Source organism: Sparassis crispa, assembly GCF_003851025.1.
Source record: "Sparassis crispa DNA, contig_000001F, whole genome shotgun sequence".
Classification (NCBI taxonomy): Eukaryota; Fungi; Basidiomycota; class Agaricomycetes; order Polyporales; family Sparassidaceae; genus Sparassis; species Sparassis crispa.
Window position 1 is genome coordinate 2774252 of NW_020939748.1, and position 14464 is coordinate 2788715.

General features: G+C 49.6%; 3 protein-coding genes across 3 annotated transcripts; 2 read left to right on the top strand and 1 right to left on the bottom strand.

Moving 5' to 3' along the window:
• Positions 1-240: 240 nt before the first annotated feature.
• Positions 241-1678, top strand: SCP_0209830 (hypothetical protein; the record flags this gene model as incomplete). The annotated part of the gene is made up of 5 exons (XM_027754894.1): positions 241-465; positions 535-556; positions 612-630; positions 719-1552; positions 1600-1678. 5 exons carry the CDS (start codon positions 241-243, stop codon positions 1676-1678), a joined length of 1179 nt encoding a protein of 392 aa, XP_027610695.1.
• A 657-nt stretch (positions 1679-2335) lies between these two features.
• On the top strand, positions 2336-4189 carry SCP_0209840 (Metallo-dependent hydrolase; the record flags this gene model as incomplete). Its single annotated transcript, XM_027754895.1, has 8 exons — positions 2336-2535; positions 2593-2631; positions 2695-2730; positions 2790-3125; positions 3181-3281; positions 3341-3570; positions 3636-3702; positions 3753-4189. The coding sequence occupies 8 exons, from the start codon at positions 2336-2338 to the stop codon at positions 4187-4189; spliced, it is 1446 nt and encodes a 481-aa protein (XP_027610696.1).
• A 1241-nt stretch (positions 4190-5430) lies between these two features.
• SCP_0209850 (hypothetical protein) lies at positions 5431-5883 on the bottom strand (the record flags this gene model as incomplete). Its single annotated transcript, XM_027754896.1, has 1 exon — positions 5431-5883. The coding sequence occupies one exon, from the start codon at positions 5881-5883 to the stop codon at positions 5431-5433; it is 453 nt and encodes a 150-aa protein (XP_027610697.1).
• Between the last annotated feature and the right edge of the window lie 8581 nt (positions 5884-14464).

The following is a 14464-nucleotide window of genomic DNA, read 5'->3' on the forward strand; positions in this document are numbered from 1 at the left end:
TATCGGCTAAAACTCCAGTCTGATTGCCAGATGGCCATGAGGGGATTGTACTTTATTGACTGCAGAAACACGCTGCAGTGGCTAACCACTAGACGCGGGTCGGACAGCCGGACTTCGCAGACTCCGCGATGTCTTTCACGATCGTGTTCGACGATGTCTCCGCTTTTGGTTCCGCATTTTCGGAGGTGCCCTGGCAGGTACGGAAGCTCGCCGATAGGCCATCGGATAGCTGTCTGAGCCATGAGCTCGTTGTCGAGGTCGTTCGCGACCCTGGAGAAAGAGACCGAAAAGGTGGACATCGCGGAGTCCCATCCGGATAGAGTGAGTGCGCGCAGGTGCCAGCGGGTCCCTCGAGGGTTGGAGAAAAAGGTCTCGCCCCGGCGGCTTCGAGGAGACGTCGTGGAAAAAGATTTCGAGGAGGATGTAATGAGTCGCGGTCAGGTGACCGCGACGATGTGGGAGGCTGTGAGAGAACTGCTCAGGCTGTTGTGTTCTTTATGTCGTCTTTGTCCTCTGCCATCGTAACCGTCGAAGTTTGCTTTGTCCAACAACGACGGTGAGTCGTATAAAAGACATGACTGTGTCCGTGCAGTTGAGCTCTCGCTCACCAGACGAGCCGCATCCGTCAAGGTGAGTCTTCCAGTTCTGACAGCACATATAGCGTCTATAAGCGTACGTTGACCCGATCTTCCTGATCTCCGCATGCTCCTGCTCCCAGACATCGGCCTCGCCGTCCAGAAGCGCCACAACAACAATCCATGTCTCCTTCTCGCAAACGCCCAGTCTGCCACAGCTGTGGCTCGCCTATGGCGGGGCATAAACGGCCGAACGGTATACCTGTCTGTCCCACTGGGGCAACTCCTCCACCAATCTTGCCCCGTGGAGTCCCCCTAAGACGTACAAACGCAGTCTTTCAGATCCCGGAGAATGGGCATTATATTAATCCCAACTACGTCGAATCAGAAGTCGCCCAGACTGCGGACGACGACGATGACGGCAGTCTTCCATCGTCCTGGGTGCCTACCGAGCCCGCAGACGATAACGCACACCCTCGTCATGGAGAGTTTGACGGAGATGATGATGCTCGATCGAACACTTCCACATCCGTGGGGTCATCTGTGTCGTCGCGCATCAGGCGCAGTCTCTCCGAGCTGCTCATGACCAGCACCCCTCTCGCCAGTTTATTCAGCACGCCGAAAGACAACCTTCCGGCACTGGCGAAGGCCGCACATAGGCGCGGGCTGTTCATGGGGCTGATCCAGCGCCGTGGCAAGACAGACCAAGGGGGCCGTATTAAGATTGAGGAGAGCGACGGTTTTGGCGCGGGAGAGATGCACCAGCATCCGAGATTGGTGGTTATGGGCCGAGATCCCCGCGCTGTTGAGTATTTGCTGGATATCTCGGAGGAGGAGACGGATGGTCAGGTGGGGCCACAAGGAGGTACCTCAGGACAGAAGGGCTTGGTAGGGACATACCCCATCGACATTCGCTCGATACGGATGACGTTCCTGGATGTTATCCTCGCCGGGGCCATCGGCGGGCTAGTAGTGTGGTACGGTTTATCCATTCTGTAAACTTTGAGTTGACGTATCTTTGGAGGCCCTTATCCCTTTCATCTCTCTATGCGAGCTTGACTAGATCACAGCGGCCACAAGACCTAGCCTGCATGAGATCCTAAAATTTCGACGTCGAGCAGCTCTGCATGCTCAGTGCGAGTTGTGAGCTTGCTCTGAGCATCCCAGCATCTCATGGAGGGCGGAAACGTTGCTCAAAAGGCTGCTCCGCCATCTTTATGCGCATCCCTGTTGAGTCCATCATCAGCATTGATCTTCCGACCGTGCCTGCGGTTTCGCGAAACCTGTCGTTCCAGCTCACAACGGGGCCTTTCACAGTCCGCGCTGTGATTTGGATTTGTTCTCAATCCTGCCGGAAGGCGTCCACTTTGGTGCCCGATCGGTCATCATCGTTGCACGCCTATCAGGAGGTATTGTAGCCTTGTTTCAAGGGTGTGAGGAGTGCCAGCCCTCCGCAGGATGGCGCAACGCTCACAGCGCTCACAACTCGCATCGAGCAGCGCGCTGCTCGTCAAGGTTTTTTGAATTTGATGACCCTCGCTTCGTCATGATGGCACTTAACGCGGTAACGGGCTTGCCACCGACGGTGCAGTATTCTATATGGCAACTATGTCCTCATGTCCACCCACGGCCCTGTTTCACTACAAGTACTACACCATGTCACATGCCTGCACATTACGCACACTGCGGCAAATGCGGGGTAGCCCTACATACATAAGTGGCCAGACACAACTCTTCTGCCATCCCAGACAGAGTTGACCATGTCTACCTCCTATCTCCTCAAAGGCGGCATCATCGCGACCTTCAGCTCCGACAACCAGCCCAAGAGCTTCAAGGCGGACGTGCTGGTCGAGGGCTCGATCATCACCCAGATCGCGGAGAGCATCAATGTTGGTCCCCACGTCGAGGTCATCAACTGTGAAGGCAAATGGACTACGCCCGGAATGGTCGACACACACAGGTAGTGGCGGGCGCGTCGTATCCCGAAAGTGCTTGCTGACCGACTATCGCCTCCCAGACACGTCTTCGCGATCGTGCTACGCGGCGACCAGTGCGAGTACGCAGTCTCCGTGTTCTAAACGCATCATGCACGATCTGACAGAGATACCAACCTTCGCAGCTGGCTGCTATCAGAATATCTCGTAAAGATGAGCTGGTATGTTACTCACCTAGCGCCCGCAGAACCATGTGTTCATTCCAATTCCGACTCCACAGGACCGTTCAACCGGCACTGACTGCAGAGGAGGTCCGTATTGGCCAGCTCGCAGGCTGTCTTGACGCTCTCCACTCGGGGGTGACCACCATACTGGACCACTTCCACGCAGCCAATACTCCGGAGCATGCTGAGGCGTCTCTCGAGGCCACCATCCAGTCAGGTGCACGCGTCGTCTGGTGCCCGGCGCGTCAGAGTGCTCCAACGCAGCTGTTCCCCAACATGGAATTCGGTAATGAAGAAGAGACGTGCAAGTGGCAGATGGAGAAGCTCAAGGAGTGGGGCTCGAAGGACGGTGGCAAACTGACGCCGGACGGACGGGTCACCCTTGGTCTTGCGTTAGTAACAAACTCTTAATGTGTCGACAACTTCTCACTGCTGCGTTTTTCTTAGATACGATATCGTCGGCACAGGGCCAATCAGTATGCACCAGGAAGCACTGAAGTTCGCCCGCGAGATCCCGGTGCAGGTTATTACCGCACACGTCGTCAAAGGTGACGTTCCGTCGATTTCTTCAGATATTCATTTGATCCTGACTTGGTAATTTCCGCAGGGCGCCGGATCCTCACCTGGAGGGACGGTGGCCTTCTCGGTCCGGATGTCCTTTTCTCGCACTGTAACGTGTTGTTCGACCACACTGACCCGGACGATGAGATGTGGGCTGCCATGAAGGATAACGGCTGCGCCATCGCGTCGACGCCCTGCGACGAACTCGGCATGGCCCACGGAAATCCTGTGGCCATGGACGCCGTCAATAGAGGTGTTAAATGCGGTCTCGGAGTTGTACGTCCACTTGCCAAATTTCCTCGCGTGATTTACCTGTGCCTAACTTTCCTGTTCGCCTATAGGACGCTCTGTCGATTAATGGAGGTGATATCTTCACCCAAATGCGTGTTGCACTGCAATTTGCGAGAGGTAAAATTTATAACTCATACGCGTATTTCATCCCATTTGACCGCCTTCAGGTCGTGCCCACGAGGCAATCGAGAAAAATGGCCACTGCGCGCCCAAGTATAATCACAACAATGCCGCCGACGCGTTCCGTCTCGCCACCCTCGGCGGAGCCGAGGCGCTGAACATGGAGCACCTTATCGGCACCATCGAGATCGGCAAGAAAGCGGACTTAGTCCTCTATGACGCGGAGTCTACCAACCTCGCTGCGATTGCGGACCCTTTCCAGGGTATCACGTTCCACGCGACCAACGCCGACGTCGATACTGTCCTGGTCAACGGCGAGGTCGTAAAGCGCGACGGCAAGCTCACGAAAAACCCGTGGGGCCCCATCGCGCGCGAGCTGAAGCAAAAGGCGGACGCGGTGCGTGAGAGGCTGCCGAAGGAGAAGCTGGATGCCCTTTGGAAGCGGTATTACGATACCTTCGGTTCTCCCGGCTTACGAACGTGATTTCGGAGCTGTGTGTCCAAATTGCAGCATAGAGTACTTTGCGAAAACCTGCTCCACGAATAGAGTGTTGTTTAACTTCCACAGTTTGGGGTTCGAGTGGGAAACTTAATGTGCGGTGAGAGATTGCACCGGGGATCCCCCCAAAATTATGCACGCCGACAATTTGCTGCTAGGGTCATAAATCAGTACCGAAACACATATGGGGAGAACATATCGGGGAATGCAATATCAACGCAAGATGAACGGATGAAAATTCACGCTATTCGCTCTCGCAACCTGGGCGGTTAGAACTTGCCTGGAAGTTCGAGCGTGAGGACGACAAAAAATAGGTGAGATGGAAGCCTTCCGTGAGGTACTCTTCGTAAGCGCATGATTGCTGAGTAGCAGAGCCGCGAAGACATCTTCGGGGCGTGTTACTAGTAGTGGAACAGTGTTGAAAGCCGTCCGAGCATGCGGCCACCTGCATTCAACAGCGACGCTTGTTCAGGCTGTCTCGACAATCCGAAATCTATGGCGAATGGGGTAGGCAGCTATGAAAAAAACTGACGACGTCTTCAACGCGTATCATATTGCCGGAAAGGCTTCGAGCTGTTTGTCTGGAGAAATCGTTGAGTCGTTTGTGAGCAGGCGAGACAATGCATAGCACTATCAGAAGTGACTGGGCCTAATGGTACCTGCTTAGAGAAAAAAGAGCTTCGAGATTTCTGACACTCCTCCGTTGGTGATCCTCTCCAATCCAATGGGGATATGAAAAAAGAAGCCCAATTAGTGTGCTAAGGGGGCCTTGAATGCATGAGTCGCTCACCTCAGCCTCAGTGAGCACTTGGTGAGCATGATCAGATTCGCTACTGGCGAGGGGGACGAGTGGGTATCGACGACGGCCGACACATTACAGGGTTTCTCCAGATTTACAAGTGGTACGCCCTAGATTGACAGGAAGGAGTAGCTGCAAGAGACAAAAACAAAATCGCGAAGACGCACCAATGCCTTATCTGCAGTAGATTGGCGGAGCGAAATCGGGCACGCACACAACGGGCATGAGCATTCGACGCTCGCGCGCGCAAATCAATCAACAACCCCATGAGATTATGCATGCGAGCATCTGCATTCCGAACAGCACAGACACGCGCAAGACCAAGAAATAATTAGACCGAACAATCGGTGGCACCCCAAGTCCCCGATTAGTTAGATCCTGAGCACCGAGCACGATTGACATTCTCCCCAGCAGCGACGGCCGCCCATCACGCGGAGCCGCTACTTGGATGCCCAACGAGCACCATGCCATCGTCTTCCTCAGTCTCGGTACCGGTCTCGCTCCCGTCTATCCTGCTTCCCACTAATGATGCTGAGGTCTCCTCAGACGCGTAGCTCTCCGCACAGCTCTCTGCGCGAGAATGGGACTGAGACTGGGACTCCGGCTCGGGGTGATCTGTAGGTTCGACGGGGTGCGAGGAAATGACGGACGATTCGGCGGGCTCTACATGATGTGGCTCGGATTCTTCTGACGTCGCTGTTGCTAGATATGGCTCTGACACTGATGAGGGTCCCGCTTTCTTGCTGGACACTGCGGGGACTGATATCTCGCGTAAAGCCACGATCATTAGCTCGTGTACGCGCACAGCAAGGGCGGAGACATCGGCAGCAGTAAGACCCTCCGTAGAAATGGGTGGAAGAACTATGAAATGCTGCGGCATCAGTGAGCCGATTCTGAACCAAAGTCACGAGTAGCTCACCAGTGGTGGCCAGAATTGTATTACAATCACCCAGGTAGCTGGGTAAAGCCTTGTGCACACTGTCCCACTGTTGTAATTGTACTTAGAGTGGGCAGATTGTAATACAATGACAATTTGTACAAAACACACTTGCACCCAGGCAGGATTGGACCCTTGACCTGCTGGAACATGCTTACATAATCACATACCATAACCACACTCATTCCACTAAGCCATTTGGCCTTGCTAACTACTCAGCCTCAATTCTAAATAAGGCTACTGCCCCTGCTGACATATATTGTATCGTTTTGCAGTGGCCATTACATTCTCCTTGTTACTGATGTTTCTAATGATGATCTAAGCATTTAATAATGTGTAGTTCATATCTACAATAGTTTCATTACAGTTATAAGAATTGATATTCTAATTATAATACTAATTTCACATTTATATCAATTAAAATAGAGTCAAAAATAAGAGACTCACAAAATACTCAGTAGCAAATGATTAAATCATCATTAGAAGTATCAGTAACAAGGAGAATGTAATGGCCACTACAAAACATTATAATATAGCAAGGGCCCTCCGGGCAGACCTGGACGCGAAAATATGCAAATAATATCTCAAAAAAAATGATAAACATTAATGCCCTTAAAAGACACACAACAACTAGCAATGACTCAAAAACACATTTAGTAGTATAAACCATGTAATCTTCAACACTGCAGGAGACAAACATTCCTTAGACTGTATGGTAGCAATGAAAAATGAGAGTTGACAATGACAGACAGTGATGACAAGTGAATGATGATGTGTAATACTGACTAAGAAGGAAACCACAGGCCTATGTGTGCCATCATACTATCTGACGATGTGCATGTATGTATCTCGGAAAGTAAGCTAAATAAAGACTGGTCAGATATGATGTTAGGCACAGGACAACACGCACATATGCATTATCAAGCATGGTAGCTCATGTTTAGCATTAACGAGCATCCACGTGAGTCACACGAGGAGCATTCATGCGAGTCACACGAGGTGTGACCTCCTGTGTGGGCTGAGAGGCACAGATGCTTCAGGTGCTCAGATGGTCATGTTTCTTGGTCGCATCCAACAAACCACATTGGTCTGGTCGCGTAATGCCTTTTTACCCAAGAAAATAATGATGAGTGGATATGGAAAGTATGAACAGTGGAGAGGGCACACCTGGTATATCCATAGCATTGTCATCATGTGGGAAATCTTGCAGAAGACAGTGCTTCACAAAGTCCCAAACATATTTACCAGTCAAACTAATGTTCCGGTAAGGAATGCCGACTAGGATATGAGAAGACTTGGTGTTGTCAAGACATATCTCCACCACCACACGAGTGTGTTGGAGTATAATGATGCCCGTGATGACTCCAGGTATGCTGTACTCTACTGTACCAATGAGTATCGGCCCAGCTGAGGGAACTTCAAGGGGCATTCAGGATGAGGATTATAGTGGAAGAGATTATGACCAGGATGATGGTCGAGCGTGAAGTACAAAACATACTGAGTCATCGTAACACAGGCCTAGTAATCGTCAAAATGTGAAGGAAGTCGAAAGGACACTTTTGAGTAAATATTTTGAACACGAGACAGTGGGAAACAGTCATGCACCAGCTTACTCAGGCTTCCAATGGAGAGGCACCTCAAATTAGCTGGGTGTGCTAAGAGGCATCCAGACTTATTGAAACTGATGGAAAATGAGTTCACGTGTGAAACACTATCACAAAATTGGCTTAGCTAGAGTGGAACGTGACTTACATACCTGATTGACATTCATCCAATTATGTGAACTAAGCAACACAGATCAGATGCAGAAGGCCGCAATGTGGACACACCCTATGCCATCAGAACATATCGTAATCATCTCTCACACACCATTTCTTGAACTTGAACACACCCAACAGACCACTGCGAATGTGTTGTTCAAGAAGTGTATTGTGTTTGAGATGATGCTGTGTAAGCAGCCGATATCCTCAGGTTCACCAGGGCTGCAGTGGACTCAATAAATAGCCAAAGTAAGCTAAGACTTAGTAAGTACAGCTAGATGGTGAGTGTAGAGGATTAAAAGCAACTTGCTTAGGTAATCAGTAAGCAGTTCATAACAAGTAATGGTCGTCAGAACCAACCTGTTACAGAATGGCAGAGGCTGTGACTATCTTGAAGAAGGAGGTGTGAAGTATTGTAGCCTCAAGGACTTAAACGTGTCACACTGGTCAGACGTGTGTCACATGCCTGAAGGGCAATAGGCTGGATAAATCCATCCCAGCTTCAACCTGGCTCATCGCTGGATTGCACTAGACTCATTTTGCGCCTTTTACACTCAGGCTTTGTAGCCATGGGACATGCAAGCCTAGCCCGATTGGGGCTTATCACTTACATAATGCATGTCCCGGGACATGCACCCTGGCACACGCCTGCCATTGGCAGGTGAGGGGTCATTGAGCGCGCCCCGCTGCGAGCAGCAGGGGCAGAGCGACGGGATTGATGGCTGGAGTGTGCGCGCCACCTAGCCGACAGGCAGCACGAGCCTCGCCCACATTCTTTGAGTGCTCCCTCCCGTCGCTAGGCAAATAGATATGATATGTTCGCGGAGACCTTCCATATTGGGCTGCATGTCTCATGGAGCCTCAGAATTGAATTCGCCATGGGACACGCAGCCCACTGGGCCGCCAGCCAAAAACAGCATGTCCCATGAAAAATAAGTTGCGATATTCTTCATGAGACACACCAATTTCGCCTGAAAACTGCTATGCACTTGTGTAGATGAGTATCTTTAGGTAATTTGGCTGAGAGCAACACATCCACTCAAATTCCGGGCCTCCTGTGGCCTCAAAAAATTCGCAAAAATGCTCATTTGCACGCTGTAGCATGCCTGTACATGTATATAAAAGTCCCTGCTCAAAAACACGTCCGGGAGGCCTCTGCAGCACGAACTCTGTCGCACCCGTTCAACATCTCCGCGGGCACCTATCTCGGCGATGTCCAATCGTTTGGGTAACCGTTTAGGTCCCTGTGTCCCAGGACATTCTAAAGGTTGCTTTCTTCAACTGAAACCCTGCTTAACCACTCCATCAAATATCTTCTAGGGTTGGAACAGTTAAGTCCTACCTAATTGAAGCTCTGGCCGTATATGGTGCATTTTAAGCTTCCAGGCCAAATCCAGGCTCATCAGGATGGACCCGGAACTAAACCAAATAAGGCAATTTTCACACGGAAGATCTGGAATACAGGCTATGAGACCTGTACCACTTCGTGTCCAGGAATATGTCAGCATTGCCAGTAGCCTTATTTAAAATTGAGGCTGAGTAGTTAGCAAGGCCAAATGGCTTAGTGGAATGAGTGTGGTTATGGTATGTGATTATGTAAGCATGTTCCAGCAGGTCAAGGGTCCAATCCTGCCTGGGTGCAAGTGTGTTTTGTACAAATTGTCATTGTATTACAATCTGCCCACTCTAAGTACAATTACAATATTACAACAGTGGGACAGTGTGCACAAGGCTTTACCCAGCTACCTGGGTGATTGTAATACAATATTGGGAACCACAGCTGCACCTTCATGCCTTCCTCAGGCACCCTCCTCCGTGAGCTCGCCCACCAGCGCGTCCACCTCAATATCAGCAGCAACCTCGGCCTTGATATCGTGCGGTGCTCTGCAGCTTGGTCCGGAAGCTGTTGAGCGAGGTCTTCATCTTCGTCGGACCGCTTGCCCTTCTCGTGCATACCACAACCCTTTTGCCTTCTTTGGTGCCGGCTCATCGCCATGTTGGCCCACCCTGTCATCACTGTGGTCCCCACTTCATTGTCGCTGTCATCGCCACTGTCAACTCGGGGTACGCACGGGCCTTGGCCGGAGGAGCTTTTGACTCCTGGTCAAGTAAGTGGTACTTCGCTGTGGTTCACCAGGCATGGCAAAAGGGAAAGTACGCCGGGCTATCACAGTTGTTCGTTGATATCAAATTTATGATAGTGGGTTAGGGACGCCTGAGCTATACGTGTGTTTCGTTGTCTGAAGTCAGGATGGTAGTCTGCACAATACAGATGGGGGAATGTAGAGGGGGGATGCCTAGCAATCGTGTGCAAGGGCTTGCGTTCTGTCTTCTTATACAATGCCTACAACCAGTGCAGGGCTTAACAGGTTTTCTTCATCTTCTTGTCCAGGTGCCTACAACCGTGTGCAGGGCTTACCGAGTCTTCTGTGTTCCTTTCCGAGTGCCTACAACCATGTGCAGGGCTTTACTGAGTGTGCGTGTCCTAATACGATGTGCCTGGCTGATAACTTTCCTACGTGTTGTCCAAGAACTTTCTGAGAACGGGTTGAGTATCTAGCAACTGTGTGCTAGACTACCCAACAGAAACGATACAAGAGTGCAGTAGTTGTGTTCGTAACAACTCACTGCCTGCGCTGAACTGACTTCATCGGGATCCTTTTGATTACGAGTAACAATGTTACTGGGAGGAGTGGAACAAACTCCTATTCTTTTAGTTTATCACTTTGTAGGGTAAGCTACAAGTGGAGGGAGAACTCTTCACTTATAGGGGTGCTACAAGTGGGGAGAGAAGACTAAGGGTCGGGGTGCCTCGGGGGTCCTTTTATACCCCTCGGGTGTCACCCGTTGTGACCGTTACATAGTAGTGTTACATGGCAGATTGGCCAATAGCAAAATAAGAGCATCACGTGATCAAAGGGGAAAGTAGGAAGGAAAAATGTCTTAGGACCTTCGTGTCCAATAGCATAAAGTGAGCAGGGAGAAACAGGGAAGACAAAACTCTTTGGACCTCCGTGTCCAATAGCATAAAGCGAGCAGGGAGAAGTAGGGAGAAAGCACTTTCCGAGTTTTTCCTGTCCAATAGCATAATGTGAGCATCAGGTGACATGCTCAGCCAAATGTTCTCGGGTTCCATCTTAGTCACGTGACTTCTTCGTCGAGCACTTCACCGGTGGTTACGTGTTCACAAGCCAAACACTTTTGGTGCGTGACATCTGGGCGGCACGAAAAAAATGCAACTGACCCCAGTTGCCCTACTTGGACCATTCAGGTTCTTGATGAAGCATCAGAATCTTCTACACTGATGCTTGAATGGTCAGAGTGGTCATCTGAACTGCTGCTTCCATCATTTTCATAATTTTCTATTTCTTCGGCTAATTCGATAAGGTGTGGGTCGTCACGATGCATGTATGGCAGCAGGCGAAATGCAGCAATGCTTTGTTTCCAAGGCATTCCGTCGAGATCCTTTAGAATATATGCTCCATTCGTTGCCCGGCATACCACCTCGTAGGGGCCCAAATATCGGTCTTTGTGTTTGCGATCCATCTCCTTTTCGACTGTGTTGTTGCGTACGAGAACCAACTCTCCCTTCGTGTATATGTCCTTGGTAAGGCGGCGCTTGAAATGTGTCTCGAATGCTTCTTTGGATTGGAGGCGATGATGACGTAGTGTGTCCGCGGCATGGGCTAAGTCTTAGGGTCTCTTCTGTAGTTGGCGAATGCGCATTGCAAGCAGGTCGCTGGTTGTCATTCCTGAATGATATCCTTCCATCATGAATGTTGCTTCGGTAAGGTCGAAAGGAAGTACGGGGTGGACTTCGTACAGCAAATAATACGGGGAGAAACCAGTTGAGTGGCTGACAGTGATGCGGTCAGTAAAGAATGCATGATGTACGAGATCGGGCCAACAGTTGACTTGTCCGTTACATGCCTTGATAATTGATTCGCGTATCATGAAGTGTCCACGTTCGACTACTCCATTTGCCTTTGAATTGTAGGCTGATATTCGCACTTGAGGAATTCCATAGCGGCACATTAACTCCGAGAACGCTCCTTTGACTTCATTCCCATTGTTGGTTGTTACTTGTCCAACTGCTCCGTATCGGCAAAATACTTCTTCCCAAATGAATCGTGCCACAGCTTTAGCATTGGCTTTGAGTAGCGCTCATCCTTCGGCTGCTCGAGAAAGATCGTCTCGTGCTGCAATGATATAGCGATGCCCTTTGGCGGTCGGCATGAACATAATGTCCACATAAACCTTGGTGAATATTGTGGATGGGGCTGATATCAGGATGGGCACTTCCACTTTGTGTACACTTTGGATTTGACACTGGTGACATGATCGGACATGCTGCTGTGCGTCGTTCCATATTCCTGGCCAGTAGAAATGCTCCTTCAGGATTTGCATGACAGCATATTCTCCTCGGTGTCCAAGTCCTTCGTGTGCCTGAAACAAAATAGATTGTCGGGATTTCGTGGAGAGGATGACTTGTAATGGGGGCTTTTGTCCATTCCTCCGATATAGTTTTCCATTGTGCATAAGGAACCGTGAAGCCTTCTGGATAAATTGTCGCTTTTTTTGAGTGTTCGGGAAAAATCGTGTTTCAAGGGTCTGCAGAAAATGCTTGTAATCACTGAGGGCCTTGTCTTGATCACTTCGAGTAACAGTGTATCCCTTGACTGCATTTCCGTGGGTTCCTTTTGTGTATCCAACCAGCGCTGATCCATAGCTTTGACCTCGGGCTCTGATTTCCATGTATAATGTGATATCGTCCAACCAGGAATCATCATGTTCACTTGCTTCTTTGTCAGATGCCAATTCTCGTCATAATAAAGCATCGGGTCCTTTGTGTTTGTTGGCGGGCACATGGATGAGCGTAAAGTGAAACAACAGGACTCCTTGTATCCATCAATTGATAGTTGCATTGGGTTGTAAGTCCGATTCATTCAGCATTCCCTTGATGTATTTTGCGTCCACTTCCACTTGCAAATTCTGTACTCCAATCAAGTATAACTGATAGGCACGCAGAGCTCAGTACAGTCCGTAGAGCTCCAATTTCAGTTGTGAATATCTTGGCTCTCGTTCATTTATGGGGATCGATCCGTAGCACGCTGGACGCTTTCAGCCTTCATCATCATATTGTCCCAATATAAATCCAACAGCGTACTTGCTTGAGTCCACAGATAGTACCACAGGATTGTTCACCTGATAGTTAACTGGGCGAAGTGCCAGTGTGAAAGTGATAGTGGTTTTTAGCTCATCGAATGCATCTTGTCGCTGGTCGGTCCATTCAAAGTCAACAGTTTGACGAGTCAACTCAGTGAGTGGTCGGGCGATTAACGACTACTGATGAATCCAAATGTGTACGGTTCCACATAGTCCTAGAAATGTGTGCATGTCGCGTACTGTCTTCAAAACTGGCCATTTAAGGATTTTCTCTATTTTCTGGTCATCGGTCTGGGGTGCATGTTTGTCCAACAATAAGGACTCATTGGCGGGCCAATTGGAACTTCTTTCCTGAGAACGTAGCTCCAGCGTGTCCTATTCGATGCAAAATTCGGTGCACATCCAATGCATGTTCCCATATGAAATGTCTGATCCCGGGATTCTCCAATAATACTTCTGGTTCCCCATCTGCATCAGGGTACTCGGTGTCGGTTCCTTTGATCGGCACGTCATCAATAAAGATATCTGCTTTGGTCGGGATTTCATCTTGCAATATGAAGGTCATGCAATTTTGAAATTCGGCAGGCGAGTTTGTGAAGCCGGTGGGAAGTGACGTGATTCGTAGCAGTCCCAAAGGAGTATGGAATGATGTCAGGTCTCAGCTGCTCATGTCCACTTTGCGTGCGTCAAATCCCCAATGAAGGTCTCCAACAGTGTAAACTTTTCTTCCTGCGAATGGTTCCACAAAGTCATCCAGTGAGGGTGGGAGTCCTGCGTCTTGGATGGTGACTTTGTTTAGCAGCTGTAGGTCATGGACGATTCGTAGTTTTCCATTTTTCTTCATCACGCAAAACCATCGTGAGCGATATGAGGACTGACTGGCTTCATATACTCCAGCAGCCATCTTTTCCTTAAGAAGCTGGATAACTTTCTCTTTGATTCCAGGGGGGATAGGAATATTCGAAAATTCCCAAGGTTCATGCGGCACTATTGGAATGATGTAGGAAGAGAAATAATCCTCCTTAAATGTTCCTCGATCTGTGTCTTCAAAAGCCAAAGCTGCTTCATTGAGTCGCAGGATATGCTTGAATAACTTTTCTTCTTCCGGGCATAGAAGTCCATCTGGGTTTATGTTCATCTCCGCCATTCATTCCTGTGTGACTCGCATTCCAGGTATAAAGTCTGGCGGGTGCGGTGTAAGCAGTGGGAGGGATGCAAGTGGGTCTTTGGGAAAGGCACGATGCACACGAGCGTCTTCTGGAAATACTCCGGGGACTGGCTTGACTTTGCGGTCCACGCATTTGTAAGCTCCATATACTTTGTTCCCTATTCTCACGAACAAGTAATCTTCATCATCTTCGGGCTCCATGGAATAGTACAGTGGCTCTGGTACTGGGTTTTCTTCTGCTGCTTCTTCTTCTGCGATATGTAGATAGTACACTGGTGAGGGCACAGTGTCTTTTATATTTTTCTGTAGTCTTTTCTGCATGTTTTTCTCTTTGTCCTTTTCTGCTATTTTTATCTGTTCATTTCGATTTTTCCTCATCACACCCGTAAGATTCCGTGAAAAGCATAACTCGATTCCACGATCTCCAGGT